This window comes from Nesoenas mayeri, assembly GCF_963082525.1.
Source record: "Nesoenas mayeri genome assembly, chromosome: 26".
Taxonomy (NCBI): Eukaryota; Metazoa; Chordata; class Aves; order Columbiformes; family Columbidae; genus Nesoenas; species Nesoenas mayeri.
The window spans coordinates 2,514,519-2,536,095 of record NC_137552.1 but is presented as its reverse complement, the minus strand read 5'-3'; the positions used below and the strand labels follow the sequence as shown (position 1 = coordinate 2,536,095).

At 54.9% G+C, this 21,577-nt stretch overlaps 1 protein-coding gene across 1 annotated transcript; it reads left to right on the top strand.

Annotated features, from left to right (window-relative positions):
* Window positions 1–857: 857 nt before the first annotated feature.
* ITGB3 (integrin subunit beta 3) lies at window positions 858–21,069 on the top strand. The gene is made up of 15 exons (XM_080360000.1): window positions 858–930; window positions 4,955–5,040; window positions 9,061–9,253; window positions 10,265–10,517; window positions 10,933–11,095; window positions 11,684–11,845; window positions 11,996–12,091; window positions 12,277–12,366; window positions 12,739–12,873; window positions 13,728–14,157; window positions 16,896–17,118; window positions 18,001–18,101; window positions 18,199–18,318; window positions 19,208–19,374; window positions 19,911–21,069. Exons 1-15 carry the CDS (start codon window positions 873–875, stop codon window positions 19,977–19,979), a joined length of 2,346 nt encoding a protein of 781 aa, XP_080216126.1. The 5' UTR covers window positions 858–872; the 3' UTR covers window positions 19,980–21,069.
* The last annotated feature ends 508 nt before the right edge of the window (window positions 21,070–21,577 follow it).

Here is a 21,577-nt window from a genome sequence, read left to right as displayed (position 1 = left end):
GCCCCTATTTTGAGTGCCTCAGTTTCCCCATCTCTGAGAAGGAGACCTCGGTATCTGAGGGGAACAAGAGGCTTATAAAACCCCTTCGGGAGGCGCCCAAAAGCAGCTCCAGCATTCTAGGGGGCGCAATTCTTGTGCAGGTCCGATTCCCTGGACTTGCTCAATATAGAAGCAAATTCTGAGGACACAGAGGGGAAAAAAACAATACGAGTGAGAATAAAATCAGGTCCAAATTATCTGACTCCAAACTGAACTTCCCTCCCTTTGCGATGTCTAGGTTTAAACCCAAATGGCTGGTTTCCCCAAGTCCAGCTCTGGGCTGGGTTTTGCTCAGCTCCCAGCTCCATTTCAGCAGCGATTTTCCCATTTACTCTGAGGAGGGGAGCTGAGAACCCACATTTTCACATCCGTATGTATTTACTTCATTTCCCTTTAAATCCTTGAACTTAGAGGCCGCTCAGACTGGGTTTAAAATTCAGGCAAGGGTTAATAAAAAGAGGGAGTGAGCAGGATTTTGCAAGGAATTAAACCCAGGCAAAGGCGCCTATGGGAAAGAGCCTGTTACCAGCCCCAGGGCTGTAGGTCACTAGTGCCTGTACTTGCTGCCAAGGTTTATTAGGTGGTTGTTTGAGCTGAGGAAAATAAATAGCATGACAAGCTGGAGTCAGAGCAGGCGGGGAAACTGCCTGACTCAAAACTGAGCGTGGAGCCAGCGCCGTTTCCTCCGGCCGGCCCCGCTCGCCGTGTGTGTGTCACACACCCAGACTCATGATTCATCTCCTGGACCGCTCAAAACCTCCGTCTGCCCCGGCGCTGCTCCCCATCGCTCCCGGCGGGGCCGGTCCCACCACGCTCAGGGTTTGCGGGAGAAGATGGGAAAACTCTCCGCGGCGCTCGGGATCCTCGTGTTCTGCGCTGTTGGCACCTGGGGTAGGTTTACAGCCTGTGTTACCATCACTTGCTTAAAGCCGGGGGGTTTAGTGATTATGTTGCCGGTTATTCCCCCAAATGCCAGGACTTTCTGCATTCCTAAGGTCTGTGATTTGCTGGGAAAATCACTCAGAGGGGGAGCTGGCAGCTTGAAACGTTCCCAAATACGAAGTCGTTTGGGCTTTAGCCGGGTCAGGACCAGGAGGGTTCATCAAAAACGTTATAGGGTCAAGACACAGTTTGGTGCCTTATTCTCACACTGGGTGCGGCGGGTTTATATCCTCTACCTAACGCTGTGTTTGGCTCTGGGTGCTGGTTTGTAATGGAAGCGCTGGGGTGTGACTTGGGCTCCGTCCTTACTAAACAGAAAGTTCACGGGAGGAGTTTGCAGGGCAGGTAGTCACCGTGTCCACGTTATTTTAAGGGCTGCCTATTGCTGCCTTGTGTTATTTTTTCTCATGCTGTTTTGGTGCTTTTCTTTAAAAACTCCGATTTCTGGCATTTCAGAACATATATAGTTTATATTTTTGTTTAAATTCCCAATGGAGAAGAAGGCTAGAAAAGCGTTATCTCCTCCCCAGGTGTGTTTTCAGGGCTCAAAGCAAACCTCTCAACTGAAAAACGGCGTGATCTTTTCAGCTCCTGATTTATAAATCAGCCCCATTGTTTTCGAGGTGGTTTGGGGGCAGCATTCTGCCTAAAGAATTCCAGACTTGGGTGAATTCCCTGAGGCTCCCATCCGAGCGAGCTGTCACCATACAGGACAGAGCATAAACCCTGGAAGAGTTTGGCTTTATAAAGCTGCAGTTTGGAGCTGTGCAGGTGCTTTTCCTGTTCGTGTGTGTCGGTGCCTTGGTTTGGGGTATCCCCAATGCAGGAAGGTGAAGCAGACGGGGAGGGGTTCAGGAAAAGGACACAGTCCTAGGATGGCATGGGCAGATGAGCCAGAAACTCCCAAATCCTTATCACTGGGTCAAGCAGAAAGGCCAGAGAGGGTGTAAATAGGGTTTGTGTCCTTATTGAGTTGTCTAAAATATCTTTATCAAGTTTGCTGCATCCATATCTTTGCTCAAATTGGCAGAGGGGGGAAAAAACAGAGTGGGTTACTTGGAGTGCAGATTGGGGACTGAGGAATTCCCTCCAGCCAGGGGAGGAGGATGGATGCTCAGCCCTAGTCGTCTGGGGTAGCTCAAGCGCATCATTTCACCCTGTTTGGGGCCACAGCACTGCCCAGCTCCGCACGGGTTGTTCCCATGCTGCTCAGTTTATCTCCCTTTTCCCCTGTGTTTCATATGCTAGGTACTTTTTTTAAAGCCTGAGTGTTTAGGATTAGATGGTTATAGGAGACTAGGTGTTTTTATAGTGTAAAAATGCAGCTTTTGTACTTGGGTTTATTAGTTTTTATGGCTGGAAAAACAAGCCCTCAAGAATACAGAATTTGTTAGTTTAGGCTGTGCTGCGACCTCGTTGACCTGCTCACGGCCATGCAGCGTCCTGAGCCTGGGCAGCAATTCTGGGCACTCACAGGGACAAATCCTGCAGCATCCTCTGCTCTCCTCCATGTCTAATTTGCTCCCAAGGTCCCCTCTCCCTCCTGCGAAACCCTCCCAATCGCTCCCCATGTCCAGCCATACGAACAGCACTGGAAATGCCAAAATAGAGACATTTCCCTGCAGCGAGGGGCGTGAGGCTGCAGCATGTTTGGATGGTGATAACCAGCCGCTGTTAATCACCGCTGGTGCCCGGGGGGGTTTTGGCCCCATCCCATGGTAAGGGGTGTCCCTGCTCCATCCATCCCCGGGTGAAGTGGAGCTGAGAACGGCTCCGTATGGCGCTGGAGCTTGGGGAAGGGTCCTTCATCCCTGGGCATGGAGCGATGGAGACCACGGGGCTGAGCAAGTCTGGAGCAGAAAGCTTGGTTTATATCTCCAGCATGGAGCGGGGACACCAGGTCAAGGACCCCCTGGGGCTGGCAGCTCTGAGAGTTTAATCCCGAGCACCTCACGCTGCCGGGGCCACCCTGGTCCCCAAAAACCACCAGGGTAACGCCAGGGTAATTAATGCCTCCCCTGCCATCCCCGGAGGGGTGAGCCGCTGCCAACTGTATCGGAACTGGCTCCCAGCTGCACGGCACAGCACAAATCCAACACACAGTGCAAATCCAAGGCACAGCGCTAATTCAAGGCACGTGCACCATGCTGAGCTGCAGCCACTGGCACTTGGCAAAGCAGGAGGGATTTCACAGGGACACGGCAGGAGCAGGTGCGAGAAGCCGGAGCCAGTGCTGTTGGTGCCACTGCTGCTTTCTGACATCCCTTTGCCTTCCCCATGCTCAGCCCTGGCTACCCGGACTCATCCAGCCCAGGAGGTAATAATGTTATTAACACATTCCTGAGTGTCCTTGGTGCAGAAAACACCAGAGATGAGCCTGCTGCTCTTTTGGGCAACGCTAAATTTAAAGTCTTTCCCATCCTCGTATGCTGCAGCTGGATATTTTGGTGTATGGTGAGAGCTCTGGGAGCAGATGGAACCCAAAACTGGTGCTGAGCCAGGCAGCTGAGTTTTAGCCTCTTGTTTAGTTCCCCTCTGCAGGATGAGCAGGAGGTGCAGGTGGCAGAGGTCCCGTGGGGTATGTCCCCGCTGGCATTTGGGACAGTCACAGCGTGTCCAGCTCAGCCTGTGACACCACCCTCGTGCACACAAATGCACAAAACGCTGCACACATGGCCACCGTGCACACGCACACACTTGTGCTCCTGGACTGCGTGCCGATGGGCACGAGCACACGGTGCCATCGTCGTGGTGCTGCCCAAAGACCTGATGACATCGTATCACCGTTTCCTCTTTCTGCATCGTGTTGCATTTCCTGCAGCTGCGGGAAATGCTGCTGTGTCTGCCCACAACTGTTGGGGAAAGCCCTGTGCGGGGACAGGGGGACATGGAGACCCCAGCGCCCGCTGCTCTATGCTGGCGTCCCCCGGGTCCCCAGGCTGCAAGGTCCCCCCAACCAAGCAAGCACGTTTGCAGTCTGCTTTGCCCAGAGAATCCTAAAACTCTGCTGAGATGCTTGTGCCCTGGAGGAGGAAGAGCGGAGGGTGACGCCACCACAACGGTGTCCCCAGCCACTTGCTGCATCGGCCGTTGGGACCGCAGAACCACCAGAGGAGATCTTCCTGCCCGGGGGCCCCTGCTCGCATTTTGGGGACCTTTAATCCCCTGCACAGACCCACTGGTCTCAGACCTTCCCGGATGGTACCAGCAATCATCTCCCAAAGTCCCCACTGCCATTTGCACTGATAGATTACAACCTTTGCACATTGGCACAAACCACCACCACCACGCTTCTGGACTTGTGCCCTTTCCTTCCCTTCCTTTCCCTGGGTCTGAACCTGCGCCAAGACCTGCTGCCGAGTTAAACATCTGCATAAGAAGGCACCAACCACCCTGGGTTGGGGGTGGTGGGAGAGGCAGCAGCTGCACCCTGCACCCCTGGGAATTCACCCTGTCCCCCTCGCTCTGCCCCAAAGTGTCTGTGGGGAGGCACAAGGGGAGATGTGCCCCTCACCCTGGGGGCTTCACTCCAACATATATGTGACATCATGGGGATGGGGGGACCCTTTAAGGAGCTGGCAGGTGGGAAATGCTGCTCAGTCCTGGGCAGGATGAAGCCCACCTGTTACTGGGCTTGGGAGGTGGGTATAAAAGGAACAAAGAGGCAGCACCTGTGATTTGGGACTGGGAAAGGGGTTGGAGCAGAGTCCTTATAGGACTGGAACAGGCTGCCCAGGTGGTGTCACCATCCCCGGAGGAGTTGAACAGATGGAGATGAGGTTCTCATGGACATGGGGCAGTGCCAGAGGTGAGGGAACAGTTGGACTTGATGATCTTGAGGAGCTTGCCCAACCAAAATGATTCAATGGTGGGGGCAGTCTGCTCATGAAGCTGCTGGCTGAGCACTGAGACTTCAACACATGTGTGGTCTGGGCTCTGCAGGTTGTAACCACGCTCTGTTTTGCTGTTTCAGGGGGTAACATCTGCACCACGCGTGGGGTGAACTCCTGCAAGCAATGCCTGGCCGTGAGCCCCCTCTGCGCCTGGTGCTCGGCAGAGGTAAGAGCTGGGGGGGTTAACGGGGCTGGACAACAGCCCTGAGCAGGACAGGGGATGTGTAGGAGGGAATGAGCCTTTGGGCTGTGGGATGGGTGCTGGTCCCTGTGTTACAACCACAAGTTTGGTCTCCATCTGTTCCCACCATGTCTAAACATGTTTGTTGGTGGCTTGGTGACCGCAGCTCTAAATGTTCATCACAGGGCTGCCCGTTCCTGCCTTCATCTGAAAACCAGCCCCATCTCTGGGTGTGTGGGTGGGAGCTACATAGAGCTGGATGTGAAATGTTGATGTTTGCACTGGCAATTCACTTTATCTTCCTAAAAAATGTACATTTGAAAAGCTAATTTACTTTTGGTTTGCCTCTTGAGATCCCATTGTAAAGCTCTGGCTAAAGGAAGTCGATTGCTGAAAAGGGAAGGGGGCCTGGTGGGAAGAAGAGAAAATACTCATTAGAAGCTTGGGTTTAAAAGCCCTTTTTTTAATTGGAAAGAGGGGGTAAGGAAAACAGGGTGCCTGGTTTTGGTTACGGAGCTGAAGAGGATGTGAGAGCTGAGCTGTGGCTCTAAAATCACTCTGTTTGAGTGGGTGAGAGCCTGGAGGATCTGCCACGTTCCCCTCCAAAAATGCTGCCCTGGGGGTTTGTCCATGGGGATGGTAAGAGGAGGGAGTTTCCCAACAGCCCCAAGGCAGAGACCGGGGAGGTGAGGATGAGATGGGCAGAGGTGATGAAACCCCCCTCAGGGCTTCATGAGGAGCAGTTCCCCTTTGGACAAGTCTTTTCTCATCTTCTGCTTCTCCGTCCACAAAAGGCGGCTGCTTTTGGCTGTGCCTGTGTCCATGGTGCCCGCTGGATGGGAAAAGACCAGGGAAAAAGCTGGAAAATGCCATTGGGTTGTGCCTGCGGGGTCTGACGCTTTGGGGTCAACATGTATCTGGTGGGGATGCCACTGCTTGTTGTGCCCATCAGGTTACCGCTGGGATTTTGGTGTGTGGCGCGAATAAAGATGCTCGTGCCTTGTTTCATGTCCCACAAGGAGCAGCTGAACTTTGCCTCGCTCCCCAATGCACAAGGAAAACGGAGCTGGGATGGGCTCACTCCTTCCCAGCCCTGTCCTGGGATGGGCTGGTGTCTTGACACTGCGATAGGCTTGGTTTTCCTTTTCCCCAGATCAGCAAAGGTTTCCAAAAAAGGCAATATTTCCAGCGCTGCTCAGGGCCGTGCTCATGGACAGACGTGACAAGCGGCGAGGGAGCCGTCCCGCTGCCAGCAACCAACCCCTGTGCTAACTCTGCTCAGCAACTCTGCCTCCAACATCTGGACCACATTGGCTTAATTTAGCAAATGAGGGTTTTGTTCTGTGGGTTTGTTTAATTTCCCTGGGGTGGGGAAGGTCTCTGATACTGAGCTCCCCCCAGCTTTTTTTTTTAAAGGAACAGTGTCCTTATTTATGCTGCTTCTCCTCCTACCCATGCTGCCTTCCCAAGGAGGGTTCTCAGTTACTCCTGCTCCATCATGGCTCTGGATGGGAGGATAATTTCATTGCAGTTTCTTTCCTGACCCCACCAAGCACTGATGCAGAGAACTGAGTTTTAGTTCTTTTTCAGAGACCTTGACCACTCTTACCAATAAATAAATGCGCCCATTCACTCACTTTTCCCTTTGGAAAAAGTCAGCCAAGCCTCAACACTCAGATGGAGCTCTAAAAATCACTTTACAGATGATTGTGGCAGATCCTCCAAGGCCTCACCTGCTGTTGCTCCCATGGAGGAGAGATGGTGGCAAGGCTAGACCAGGGTTTGACTTGTGATAAGGATGGCTTGTGATAATGAGGTGGGAATGTGTGTCCACCCTCCCTACAGCATCTCTGTGATGGGGAGCTGATGAGATCATGGCTGTGCTGACCGGGGTTTGCAGTTTTGTGTCCTAGTGAATGAAATCCCTGTTGGTGTGGAGGTCTCTGTGAGTCCTGAGTTAATCATGATGTTTAGGGCTCCAGGAATGATGCAGCCCTGGGGTTAAATAGCTTCTCCATGGAAATATCGCAATAAGAATGATGCTGTTAATCCCATAAGGTGCTACGTGTCAGAAGGGCAACAGAGCTGGTGAAGAGCTGGAGCACAAGTGTGATGGAGACTGAGGGACCTGGGGGTTCAGCTGGAGAACAGGAGCTGAGGGGAGACCTTCTGATCTCTGAACTGCCTGAAAGGAGCTTGGAGCCAGGGGGGTCGGGCTCTGCTCCCCAGGAACAAGCGCCAGGAGCAGAGGAAACGGCCTCAAGTTGCACCAGGGGAGGGTGAGGTTGGATGTGGGAACAATTTCTTCCCCAAAGGGCTGTGGGGCATTGGAACAGGCTGCCCAGGGCAGTGCTGGAGTCACCATCCCTGGAGGGTTGGACAGACGGACATGAGGTTCTAAGGACATGGGCAGTGCCAGTGGTGGGGGAATGGCTGGACTCAATAATTTTGAGGGTCTTTTCCAACCAGAATGATTCTGTGATTCTATGTCCTTTGAGAGCCTGCGAGTCCTTCTGGATCTCCGGTTATCACCCAAGACCCCAGCACCACAGTTAAACCCTTTCTGCCCATACTGCTTTTCACCTGTATCTCTTCCCGGTGAATTCCCTGCCCAGGACAGGGATGTACAAGATGACTGATGGGATCTGGAATAGATCAGGCACCTCTTCCTTCAGCGGGGAGCCCCATGGGGTGAGCGTGAGGGGTGGGTGGGTGCAAGGGAGCTAATTTAGAGGGATGACTTGTTTCCTTCACTGACTTCAAGCGCGATGTCCAGGGCAGGAGCGGGAAGCCACGGGGGAGGAACACGCCTGCTGATGTATTTTCTGGCTATCGTTTCGCTGCTGTTTCCAGAGGGCTCTAAGCCAGCCGGGGCCTCCTGACACCATTTGCATGTTTCTTGTTCGCGTAAAACGCGTAAATCCATTCTTGGGTTCAGCCAGCCTGAATCTGGGGGAGATGTTATCCCAGATGGGACTGCGGGAGGATGAACTAGCCCCCCCAGGACTTGTGTGACCCCCTCTTGCTGCAGGGAAAGGCTGTGCTGGTTGTGTGCTGTAGGACTTTAAAAGTAGACACATTTGGAGGGAGATGGAGAAGCCCCTTGGAGGGGAGGGTGGCTGCTGCCTGGCCGGGAATGCATGAGAGCAGATCCTGGCGGCGTTGGGCTGGGAAAGAAATTCCTTCCATATTTGTGTTTATGAGAAACTGAAGTGACGGGAGCCCTTCTGAACACACTGTGATAAGGGTGAGGAGCCGGGAGCTCCCGAGGAAAGGAGGGACGGTGTTGGACCCCATCATGACTCCACATTTTGTGCTTCCTGCCCCTGACGGGCACTTGACGGCTTCTCCCGCAGCCCCTTTTTTGCTCTTTCACTCCTTTTTTGGTTCTCCTTTCTCCAGATCAGCTCCATCCGGCAGGAAGCTGGAGAGCCAGAGATAAGCCTGAACTGTTCCCGGACAGGAACCGAGAGCCGCTTTGTGCCATGGGCTCACCCGCAGCAGGGCTGTTCCTTGCTCATGGTGGGATTTCTAAGAGCATACATTGAGAAAATTGGGGGGAAAAGGTGGCTCGTCTTTTGCCAAAGTTTAGAAAATAGTTTTAAAAACAAGTCTCAGGCTCTGCCTTGTTCACATCCCACCTCACCCTCTCCTGCCATCCCATGTTGGTGGGCTTTTCTTTTAGCTTTGCCAAAAAACAAACCTGCTGGGTGTCAGGAGGGGGTTCGGCAGGGATAAATGATCCATCGCTCCTTGGCAGGGATTGCTGAGCTCCCCGTCGGGCACAGCAAACCCAAACCCACTCTGAGTCCCTGTGGCATTGCTGCTTCTGCATCCCTTCTATCTGCCACCTCCTCGAGCAGAGACCATCTGCCCCAAAAAGCCGCTGATCCCAGTCTTGCGTAGCTGTGATTAAATCATGGGCTCACCAGGAAAAAAGGGTCTTCTCACCTGCTCTTGACATAACCCCAGGGGTTCCTAGATGACCCTGTCCCTCTCCCGCAGGTCATGGCGCAATCGTCCCCTCGGTGTGACCTCCACGTCAACCTCCTGCAAAACGGCTGCAGACGCGACGACATCGAGTTCCCCACCAGCAGCGTCACCATCCTGGAGGACCGACCCCTCAGTGACAAGGGCTCCGGGGGTTCCACCACCACCCAGATGAGCCCCCAGAGAATTAAGCTGAACCTGCGGCCGGGTAAGAGCCCCCAAACTGCTGCGGGAAGGGGAGATGCAAATGCGATGGGAATAACCCAAGCAACTAGTGAGCCATCGCTCTGCTGTCCTGCAGGCTCAGAGTCCTTGTTTTAGCTCAACAAGGAGAAACAGATGCTCTCCAAACACAAAGTTGGGACCCCTGATGATTTAGTGGGGCTCCAGTGATGCAGTTGGAGGGGGTTGGAGCTCTTTGGGCTCTTGTAGATTTTGAAGATACTTCCTTCATGCTGCAAGTCAGAATCTGATGTACAGATCTAGAAGGAATTATGAAAATAATATCAATTTAAGCTCAATCAAAGCTTGTTTTTCCTCAGCATTTGAGGTGTTCTGAGAAGGCTGCAGCTGTGCCCCAGGTTACATTTCAAAGACGTCATTTCAAAGAACAGCAAGAAAGAGCCTTTGTCTCTTCTAAAAAGCAGAAAGAAAAGGGCAACCCTAAGTATTTTCAGCACTTTTTTCAAAGTGCAAAAGTCATCGGAACTGGCCCATTCCCCAGAAGGTTCTGTCTAAGGAGGTTTTTATTTCAATGGAAAATACTTAATCAAAAATTTCCTAGAAGAGTCATGGAGGAGCCAAGAAGAGAGAGAAGGAACCACGATGGGGGAGGCCCTGGGAGCTGCTCAGAGAAGCAGCCACGCGGCTCTCTGGTAATCCCCACAAAACCTGCTGCCCACACACTGCGTGTTTCACTCCATCCAGCATGTGTTGGCCACACTGTCCATGCAGGACAGCTTGGGGGGTCAGCTCTGAGCAGGAGGTTCTGCTCATGTCCTGGGAGTGAGAGGTTTGGAGAACAGGAGCCATAAGACACATTTGTTAGGACTTTGCCCCTTGGTGTCTGTTTAACTATGATATTCTTCTCCCAGAAGCTCTAAACCATCTCCTTGGGTTCCTGCTGACCCCACAAGTTGATGTTCACCCTACTCCTGTGATGAGGCCCCTTTGCTTCTCCTGGGAGAGGGTCTCACTCCGCTGCTCTGTCACGTTACAGATGACTCCCAGATCTTTCGTGTCCAAGTGCGGCAGGTGGAAGACTACCCCGTGGACATCTACTACCTGATGGACTTGTCCAACTCCATGAAGGATGATCTGAGGAACATCCAGAACCTGGGCACCAAGCTGGCCAGCGAGATGCGCAAACTCACTAGCAACCTCCGCATCGGCTTTGGGGCCTTTGTGGACAAGCCCATGTCCCCCTACATGTACATCTCTCCTCCACAAGCCATCACCAACCCTTGCTATGAGTAAGTCCCAGGCTGAGGAAGCCTTGGAAGGGCCAGAAGTTAATGGGACATCACTGGAATGTGGCTGGAAGTCCATGGAAATGGATTTCAGTAGGGTTGAGGGTATGATATTTGAAGTAGCATTGTCACTGAAAAGCTCTTATGGGAATGAACAATTTTACACCGTTTTTCAGGAGAGATGTTGAGGCTCAAAGGAAGTGACCCTTAAAAATCCCAGCAGGACAGAGGCTGGGAGCTCATCTGGGCCCAGCACCACTAGAACATGTGACTGATTTTTCAAATGGTCCTTCACTAGTTTCTGGTTGTGTCCTCAGGTTCTTGGGGTGGTTGGGTCCCCCAGACAGGACCATGGGATGTGGGGATGGGAGCTGAAGAGCCCTGTGAGCCCCGTGCCCTTACTGTTGTCCTTCCGCAGGATCGGAGAAATCTGCCTGCCCATGTTTGGCTACAAACATGTGCTGTCGCTCACGGATGAGGTGACCCGCTTCAATGAGGAGGTGCAGAAGCAGAGCGTCTCACGGAACCGCGATGCACCCGAGGGCGGCTTTGATGCCATCATCCAGGCCACCGTGTGCGATGTAAGGGGGGAGAAGGCTTGGCTGGCATTGGGAGGGAGTCATCAGACTCAGTTGGGGGGTTGGCAGAGACCACTAAACCCAACCAGGACAAAGCCATAAGCCCTGTGGGGTTCAGATCTGGAGAGGGTGGATGTTCAACAGGGACATTTCTAGACCAAGGCAAGGGAAGAGAAGAACCCTTGTGTGGTTCTGGGAGGACAGACGAGCAGAGCAGGTTCTTGGGGACTCCTGATGATCCTGTGCCAGCCCTGCAGTAACCATCCCAGAAGGAAAATCATCCGTGCCTTGATTTCACTGGAGATGGGAAGGGTTGTGTCCCTCAGTCATTAGCCACCTTAATTAACACTCTAGCAAACTAAAACCAATCTTTCACCTGTATGAGCAGCCCATGCCCACCTGCTAAGCTCCATGGCCCCTACAGCACTTCCCCAGGAGATCTATTGCCCTCAGTTCCCTCTGCAGTGGCAGGTTGGTCCCAATGGCCAAGCCGTGACGTGGGGTGACAGCACAGGCAGCAGCGGGGTGGTGGCACATGGGGCTGCCCTTGGCATGCGTTGCCATGCAACTGGGAGCTGCCTCTCCCTGCAGGAGAAAATCGGCTGGAGGAACGATGCTTCCCACCTGCTCGTGTTCACCACAGACGCCAAGACCCACATCGCTCTGGACGGCAGGCTGGCTGGCATCGTGCAGCCCAACGATGCCCAGTGCCATATTGACAAGGATAATTTCTACTCTGCCTCCACCACACTGGTAAATCCCGACCCACTTGTGGGGCTGGGGAGCTCAGAGCTCCTGTTGAGCGTCCCCATGGGGTGGGAAAGGGTGTTCAGCTGTGGATGGAGAACATAATGGGGATCGAGGAGGCTGGTGTGTTCTTACAGTATGGTGTCTCTTCCCCAGGACTATCCCTCTCTGGGCCTGATGACTGAGAAGCTCTCACAGAAGAACATCAACCTGATCTTTGCTGTGACCGATACAGTTGTTGACCTCTACCAGGTAACAGCTGCTATGCAAAGCCACCCTCTTGGGGAGCTGGTGGGTCCTGAGGAGCACCCTCTGTGGCTGTGGTCTCCTGTCCCATCAAAGCTCCTTGGGAAGCTCTCATGTGCCTGGATGGTGTTTGGCCAAGCCATGGCAAGTTCATCTATCATGAGCAGACCATACTTGTGGTATTTCTCCAGAACTACAGTGAGCTGATCCCAGGCACAACAGTTGGCACCTTGTCCAAAGACTCCAGCAACGTCCTGCAGCTCATTGTGGACTCCTATGGGGTGAGTGTGTGGTGTGACGACTCCACAACAGCTCTTTCCCTCCCAAAATAGCCACTTCTCTACATTACAAGCAGCCCACGCAGACTGGGCAGCTTCCCCAACATCCTGCCTGGACCAGCTCAAGCATCTGCCTCCACCCACGTGTTGTGGGGACCCTGGGGAAGGGAGATTACTGTGTTCATCACTGTGTTCACCGCCTGCCCCTTCCCATCTTTGAGGTCATTTCCCTGTGGAGAACAATGTAGCTGAGTCCTGAGGAGCACTTGGAGCACTTGGCTCCTTTCTTGTGTGCATGAGAGCATTAATCTTGTTCCTTGGGATGCCCTGCCCAGCCTGTGCTCTCATCTTCATTGCTCCTCTCTCCTCCCCTAGAAAATCCGCTCCAAGGTGGAGCTGGAGGTGCGAGACCTTCCTGAAGAGCTGTCCCTGGCCTTCAATGCCACCTGCCTCAATGATGAGGTCATCCCTGGGCTCAAGTCTTGCATGGGGCTCAAGATTGGTGACACGGTAAGGATTCTGCTGATGGGATTGGTTTTTACCTCCTCTCTACCAGCACCATGTGCTTTCCACACCACCTCCCAGGTGACACAGACCCTGTAATCTTTGCAGTGGAGAGAGGGGTCCAGCTGGGTGGGTGCAAGGAGGGAAATGGTTTTGAGTCTGGATTCAGGCTCTCTAGTCCTCTAGCTCAGCACAGGCTGCTGGCCACAGTGCGTGGGATTTAGCCTGGCTACTGTGGCAGGCAGGTGCCCTGGCCCAAACCATTCTGGGACAGCTTGGAGAAGCCCAAATAGAATTATAGAATCATTTTGGTTGGAAAAGACCCTCAAGATCTTTGGGTCCAACCATTCCCCCACCCCGGCACTGCCCCATGTCCTGAGAACTTCATGTCCGTCTGTCCAGCCCTCCAGGGATGGTGATTCCAGCACTGCCCTGGGCAGCCTGTTCCAATGCCCCACAGCCCTTTGGGGAAGAAATTGTTCCCACATCCAACCTCAACCTCCCCTGGTGCAACTTGAGGCCGTTTCCTCTGCTCCTGGTGCTTGTTCCTGGGGAGCAGAGCCCGACCTCCCTGGCTCCAAGCTCCTTTCAGGCAGTTCAGAGATCAGAAGGTCTCCCCTCAGCTCCTGTTCTCCAGCTGAACCCCCCAGGTCCCTCAGCCGCTCCATCACACTTGTGCTCCAGCCCCTCACCAGCTCCATTCCCTTCTCTCCACTCACTCCAGCACCATAATGTCCTTGTAGTGAGGATAGGCCTGGTGGGTCCTTTTTTTGGGCTTCTTAAGCTTGGGCATGGACTGGACCAGGTACTCCAACCCTGTGCTGGTGGTGCTGACACCCAGGCCGATCTCTGCCTTCCAGGTGAGCTTCAGCATCGAGGCCAAGGTGCGGGGATGCCCACGGGAGCACCAGAAATCCTTCACCATCAAACCCGTGGGCTTCAAGGACAGCCTGACGGTGGTGGTGAACTTCGACTGCGACTGCTCCTGTGAGAGCCGAGCCCAGGCCAACAGCTCGTCCTGCAGCCAAGGCAATGGCACGTTGGAGTGCGGCGTCTGCCGCTGCAACCCCGGGCGCCTGGGCTCGCACTGCGAGTGCTCGGAGGAGGAGTACAACCCCTCGCAGCAGGACAACTGCAGCCCCCAGCCAGGACAGCCCCTCTGCAGCCAGCGTGGAGAGTGCATCTGCGGGCAGTGCGTGTGTCACAGCAGCGACTTTGGGAAGGTGACGGGCAAGTACTGTGAGTGCGACGACTTCTCCTGCGTCCGCTTCAAGGGCCAGATGTGCTCGGGTGAGTGCTGGGCTTGGAGCCGGGGAGGCAGCTCAGGGCATTTGTCCATGAGTTTGGGCAGCACAAGGGATGCATGAGTTATTTTGTGGCTTGTCCCACTTGTTGTCCCCACCTCTGACTTGCTTGGACATGGCTCTTCCTGTACCAGCCCTGGGTCTGAGCCGATAACAGGGCTGAGGGAGCTGGATCTCTTTAGTTTGGAGAAGAGGAGACTGAGGGGTGACCCCATTCATGGTTATCAGTATGTAAAGGGAAAGTGTCAGGAGGATGGAGCCAGGCTTTTCTGGTGACAACCAGTGATAAGACAAGTGGTAATGGGTTCAAACTGGAACACAGGAGGTTCCACTTAAATGTGAGAAGCAACTTGTTCCTGGTGAGGGTGGCAGAGCCTGGCCCAGGCTGCCCAGGGGGGTTGTGGAGTTTCCTTCTGTGCAGACATTCCAACTCGCCTGGACACCTTCCTGTGTAACCTCATCTGGGTGTTCCTGCTCCATGGGGGGATTGCACTGGATGAGCTTTCCAGGTCCCTTCCAACCCCTGACACTGTGATTCTGTGAATTACTCTCTTTTTGGCAGCTGGCTTTGCCTCCTGTGCCCAAGAGCTGATGGCCTAGAGGGTTAAGGAGCAGACCTTGGTGCCTGCTTAGGAGTCCCATCATGGGGCTGGAGGGCACCCAGGGAAGCAGCTCTGGGGTGTGCAGGGCAGGGTCCCTGTTCAAATCACAGCCCCCAACACATCAGAGGTTTTGCTGTCCAGGAGGAAACCCCAGGGTGGAGGGAGGCAATTTTTATCCTCCACCCATTTCTTGAGGATACCCTATTGGCAAAAGCACTGGGGAAACAAATTCTGCCGCTTTGCTGGTCTTACAGCATCGTCCCTCCTGAATATTCAACCCTACCACGTGTTACCAGACCTCCCTGCTCCAGTCCTGGTGGCTGCTACTCTCTGTGCTGGGGAGGCAGGACCAGGTCCTTGGGTGCTTCTCCCACACCAGGGACTGGGGAAGGAGCCTCTGTCTACAAAACATCCACCCCAACAGTGTCCTGATGTCCCAGGGCCTCTTCCCCATCAGGAACTCCTATCAAAGGTTTCTCCCAGATGTCTCCAGTGTGCACTGGAGGTCTCAGTGAACCTCAGCATTCTGACCCATCTCCTGTTTTTTATGGAGGATGTGAGAGGGGTGGCAGTGCCTGAGACTGGGGCGTGAAGCCCTGGGACATGCCCTCTAGGAGCGGAGCACTCCAAAAGTGATTCAAGAGGGGAACAAGAGAGGGGCAGCCACCCCCTTTGCTGTCCCCCACCTCCCTGTGTGAGCCCAGGCGAGGTGGCTGCTCACGTGGTGTCAAAAAAGCCACCACTTTCCTGCAGAGAAACCAAAAATCCCCGGTGACCAAAGCTGATCCCACTCTGCTGGAGCCCAGCGTGGGTGAGACAAAACCCGCTGGCCAGATGACACTCAGTTCCTGCTCCGTGATGTCCCCAAATCAAGTTTTTGGGGACCGCACCTGCCCCTTCACCCAACCTCATGGCTCACTGCTGCATCTGTGCTGCATTGAGATTGATCCTTTATCTTACCAGCCTGATAAGGGAGATAGGAACAATGCTGGGGTTTTCCTGCATCCCGAGATTGATCCTTTATCTTAACAGCCTGATAAGGGAGATAGGAACAACGCTGGGGTTTTCCTGCATCCCGGACAGTCAGTGTCCCCAGGGCGCCTGTCTCCGCTCCCGCTGCCTGTTTGCGCAAGGGCAATGACGAAGCCCTACCTCCAGCCTGGGTGGGTTGTTAATTAACCTGATCTGTCTGTCTGACCCCGTTGGCATCGATCCCGCCCCACTGAGACACTTCTCCCCAACCTCCCCGTCTGCTTCCGTGCCTTGTCACCCAGCGTACGGCACTGTGACTCAGCCCTAGTTCCTCGTTAACGAGGTTACACATTTATTTCTCATGCCAGTGCCTCCGAGGCCATGGCAGGGATGGTGCCTGGTTGATATTCTGTGCTCCCGACCTGCCCCGTTGTGCTTGGGGCTTGGGATGGGTCAGCACTTGCCAGCTCCACGGCATTTCCACCCCTATGTCTTATCTTTGAGCCAAAAATCACACCACAATCCAAACAGCTCCAGGCTTTGGCAGGGTTTGAGCATGTCTGTCTGTCTGATTAAACCAGTCTTGGTGAGCGTGTAGAGCTTATTGGGCTTTTCCCAGCAGTCAGCTTGGTCTGCTGGTCTGGGGCTGGGAAACAAGTGGGATTTGGGGGGCTGAGCAGATGTCCTGACTCAATCTGAAATGAATCTGAGCAATCTGATCTAGTTGAAATGAGTCTGAGCAACCTGAGCTGAGTGAGGATGCTGCTGCTCATGGCATGGGTTGGACTGGAAGAGCTTGGAAGGTCCCTTCCAACCCAAACTATTTTCTGATTCTATGTAAAACCAAAGCCTGACTGGCTCAGAGATGGATCTGATTGAGTGTCTTGAGCTGCTGCTGCTGACCTGGGGCAGCTCAACCTGTAATTTGCCAGTTTTTCCTTGCTTGGGTGGAATAAGATGAGCGTTAGGCTCACAGCAAATGTTGATGTGTGTCCTACCCCAAGGACAGTGGAAATGGGTTGTCCTGGGTGGCTGGTCTGCCTTGGAGATGGAGCTGCTGCTCTGGGTACATAGATAACCCATATGGGTGATTGATAATGGGATCTGTGGGGACACTTGAGGGTCCTGATGTCCTCTGGGTTGTCCCCAGGCCATGGGCAGTGCAGCTGTGGGGACTGTCTGTGCGACTCGGACTGGACCGGTGACTATTGCAACTGCACCACCCGCACCGACACCTGCATGTCCAGCAACGGGCTGGTGTGCAGCGGCCACGGCTCCTGCGTCTGCGGCAAGTGCGACTGCACCCAGCCCGGCTCCTACGGCGACACCTGCGAGAAGTGTCCCACGTGCCCGGACGCCTGCACCATCAAAAAGTGAGAGGGGATAGAGAGCTGGGATCAGGTCTTACCCCATCAGAGAGCTGGGATGGGACATATGCTGCTAGAAAGCAGTAGTGCAGAGAAGGACTTGGGAGTCCTGGTGGACAACAGGTTGCCCATGAGCCAGCAATGTTCCTGTGTGGCTAAGAAGGCCAATGGTACCTGGGATGCATTAAGAAAAGTGTGGCCAGCAGGTCCAGGGAGGTGAATCCTCCCCCTTTGCTCTGCCCTGGTGAGTCCCCATCTGCAGTTCTGGGTCCAGTGTTGGGGTCCCCAGTTTAAAAAGGACAAGGAATTACTGGAAAGAGACCATCGGGCGGGCTACAAAGGTGCTGAGGGGTCTGGAGCATCTTTGTGATGAGGAGACACTGAGAGAGCTGGGGCTGTTGAGCTGGAGAAGAGAAGCTGAGAGGGATCTGCTCGATGGGATCAGTATCCCGGGGTGGGTGTCAGAGGATGGACCAGACTCTGTTCAGTGGTGCCCAACGCCAGGGTGAGGGGCACAGACTGAAACACAGGAGGCTCCATCTGAACACGAGGAGAAACTTCTTCCCTTTGCGGTGCCAGAGCCTGGCCCAGGCTGCCCAGAGCGGGTGTGGAGTCTCCTTCTCTGAGACATTCAAACCCCCTGGGATCCTGTGTGATCTGCTCTGGGACCCTGCGTGAGCAGGGCTGGGGATCTACAGGGATCCCTTCAACCCCAACCACCCCGGGATTCTGTGATACCCCATCAGGGAGCTGGCAGCAGGAGCTCTCAGGAGCTGCGACCCAGTTGGGTTGGGATTGCAGCAATTTCTGCAGCCTGAGACCGAAAGGCGTGACAGTCCCCTGGGCAGAGCATCGAGGAGCTCATGGTATCTCCCTCCTCTTCCTCAGGGAGTGCGTGGAGTGCAAGAAGTTTGAACGGGGAGCGCTGATGGAGCAGCAGACCTGCAGCCGCATGTGCCGAGACGAGATCGAGATGGTGCAGGAGCTGGGTAAGGGAGGAGACCCAGACCCCTGCCCCGGAGCACGGCAATCCGGGGGCTGTGAACACTGCCTGTGTGTGCCCCCCTGAGCCTCTCCCTCTGGCAGGTGACAGGGGCAAGGATGCTGTGAACTGCACCTACAAGGACGAGGACGACTGTGTGGTGCGGTTCCAGTACTACGAGGACTCCAGCGGCAAGTCCATCCTCTATGTCATCGAGGAGCCTGGTAAGAGCCGCCTGCCGCACTCAGGCTGGGGGGTGCAGAGCATGCCATGCTGGGTTTCTGTGCTAAAAATGAGGGGATTTGTGTGCCCTTTGTACCTCCCACCCCAGCCAGGCTTGTGAGGAACCACGGCTGGGAGCTGAGAGGGGTTCAAGAGCCACTTTGTTCCTGCTCCATGCCACCAGGGCTGTGATTTCCTGCCTCTGTCTCGCATTTCCCCACCGCATCGCTCCGTTATTTCACTGCCATGTTGAGGCAAAGGATGGGAGCTCAACCATCCCATGCCCTGATTCTGTTTCTGACTTCATGGGTGTAATTTTTTCCTCAAGCAGATAAGAGCTGGCTCGTTTAAGCCAGGCTGGGGTACGGCAGCCCTGGGGTCTGCAGCCACATCAAGGTCTGATTTCCAGCTGGACCAGGGTCTGTGTGGCCACAAAGCCTTTGAAAGCAGGACCATGAAGGCAGCTGCTGGCTCCCAGTACAGCTGCAAACATCTGCAGGGCTGCAGCCCAGCCCCCATGCCCGGAGGGGAGAACCAGGGCAGGTGTGAGGAAGGAATTGTTGCCCTGAGGGTGGTGAGAGCCTGGCCCAGGCTGGCCAGAGAGGTGGTGGCTGAACCATCCCTGGAGACATCCCAGGCCAGGCTGGACGGGGCTCTGAGCACCCTGAGCTGGTGCAGATGTCCCTGTCATGGCAGGGGGGGCACTGGGGGAGCTGGGAACATCCCTTTAACACAAACTACTCTACAATTCTACGATGTGTGGCAGCTCCTGCTCCCTAACAGGAGGATGAAACCTTCCCGATACCAGCTGAGTTCCATATACCCATGGCTGGACACCCCCAGAGCTGTTTTTAATAGCCCCCCCCAACCCTGCCCTCCTCCCTCTTCCAGACTGCCCGAAGGGGCCGGACGTCCTGGTGGTCCTGCTCTCAGTGACGGGCGCCATCCTGCTCATCGGCCTCGCCGCCCTGCTCATCTGGAAGCTCCTCATCACCATCCACGACCGGCGAGAGTTTGCCCGCTTCGAGGAGGAGAAGGCCAGGGCTAAGTGGGACATGGTGAGGGCCAGCAGGTCAGGGGGCTGGGCAGGAGTCCCCAAATCCCAGCAGCTGAATGGATTCAGCTCCCAGTCTTCCCAGCCCAGGAGCCCGGTTGTTGTCTGTGGCCCTAGGGCATGGTCCTTTGGGACCAGCGTGTCCCATCCCTCTCTGAAACAGGACTTGGGGTGACACTGCCAGCCTGGACACCCCTTCCCCAAGCCCATTGTGGTCCCAGGGGCTGTGCATAGGGGATAGAAGGTGTTCTAGATGCCTTTTGCACATCCAGCGTGTCCCAAGATCTTGTCACCAGTGTGACCCTCTTACTCACTGCCCACAGCAGCGTTTCCATCCCATGAGGGAGGCAGAAGGTCCCTTATGTCACGTGATGCTGGAAGGGTTGAGGCACCTGGAGCACGAGGGAGGGAGCTATTAAAAATACATAGATCCACCACTCAGTGCTGAAATGGTGTCTCAGTTTCCCCAGCTGCAAAGTAGAGAGAATGCTGATGTCAAGCACAAAGCGCTGATGCCCTTTTTCCTCCTTCTTTTTCCAGGGCAACAACCCTTTATACAAGGAGGCTACATCAACCTTCACCAACATCACATACCGTGGGAACAATTAAGGGTGTCGCATCCAGTTCTGGCCCTGGGATCAGCCAGGGATCTGCGAGATCCTCTGGAACCTGGTTTACAGAAGAGATTGTGTCTGCGTGTAATTTAACAATCCCTCAACTGTCTGTCACCCCACTGTAACTGCAGGGATGTGCTTTCCACAGCAAACCTCTCGTCCTTACCTCGGCGGGTCGCCTCGCAGGAGCTGGCGGCCCCTCCATACACTGAATGCGGAGAAATGGGACTTTCTCTGCCCGGCGGGTCTGTGAACTGCAAGGTGCTCATTGGGCCAAGAGGCTTTTTTGGGAGCAGCTGCTCAAGGTGAAGGCTGAGCTGTGCTCTCCTCCATGGCTGGTGAAGCTCTGCCCCATTGGAGAGTCCCCTTGTGGACTGGGGTCTAGGGGCTGTCTCTTTGGGGACAGTGCAGCTCTGCTCGCTGCCATCATGGGGACACTGCTCGAGCAACCCGGCTTCTTGCAGCCACGTGTTTCTGGTGCTGCTGTCACCCAGGATGGAGAAAAGCGAACGCCCCAGCATCACGGTGCCTGTTCTCCTTCCCTCCATGTGCACTCAGGTTCCACCACCAGCCAACTCCACGTAGCATCAGCTGTGCTGGTCCCAGCTGCAGCCTGGCTCAGTCCCCACAATGGTGCTGAGCTCGCCATGTCCCTTTTCACTGTCCCCATGCCACAAAGCACATGGATGTGCAGGCAGCAGCATGGGAAGGTTGTGATGCCTGATGTCTCTCTCTTTTCTGTGCTATTTGGGCTCCAGAATTGCACCACGCTTGGTTTCCTTTGTAGCTCAGGACTCCGGAAGAGCAGGCAGGGTTCAGGCCATGCCCTGCTGCCTGGGGTTGTCTGTCACCTGTGGTTTGTGGGGAAAACAAAGCTGAGTTTGGCTGTACCGGTGCTGCTGCCTGGTCTGTGCCCCAGCCAGAGCGTGCTGGCTGTGTTCCCCTCATTGCACCAAAAAGCAACAGCGACCTTGTGCTCTGCGTGGAGCTGCCCCAGGCTGAGTAGGGGCTGTGTCCCCTCTGTTCCCTGCAGCGTGGGGGGCTGGAGGTGCAGCACCAGAACGGCAGCGATTCACACCATGAAAATAAAGAAACTTCAAACTACCAATGGTGTTGGTGTCCACAGCAGCATCCTGTGCTCAGGGTTCCAGCCCCTGGCACCCCAGCAGGACTTGAGGAGCTGAGTTGGGCTGAGATATAGGGGGCCCAGTGCAAGCTGGGCTGTGAGCCCTCCATGGGGGGCTCTACACTGTCACTGGTGCCCTCCTGGGTGTTGGTAACTCATTTGGGGACACAGGGTGGGCCAGAGCTTTTTGCAGACTGTGGTACCCCTGGCAGCCACCCCAGCAAGTGGGGTGAATGTCAGCAGCCCCCCATCCTGCCCCAGCGGTGGGGAGCTGGGCTGGGACCACTGGGGACCGTCCTAGGGACAGCTAGGGGGGAAGGTGCTAAACCAGGGAGCAGGGCCCTGCCTGTGTCCCCAGCTCCCTGCACCCGCTGGGCACCGCATCGTACAGCCTGCAGAGACACCCAGCGGCCACTCTCCGAAGCGGCATTTTGGGACAGGAAAGTGAGGGAAAAACTTTCCCTGGA

What these genes read in the sequence shown, in the direction of transcription:
- ITGB3 (XM_080360000.1), top strand. Translation starts at nt 873, where the DNA reads ATGGGAAAACTCTCCGCGGCGCTCGGGATCCTCGTGTTCTGCGCTGTT. An exon ending in GGCTCAAGATTGGTGACACG is followed by an intron (nt 12,874 to 13,727) that starts GTAAGGATTCTG and finishes TCTGCCTTCCAG; the next exon opens with GTGAGCTTCAGCATCGAGGC. An exon ending in CTATGTCATCGAGGAGCCTG is followed by an intron (nt 18,319 to 19,207) that starts GTAAGAGCCGCC and finishes TCCCTCTTCCAG; the next exon opens with ACTGCCCGAAGGGGCCGGAC.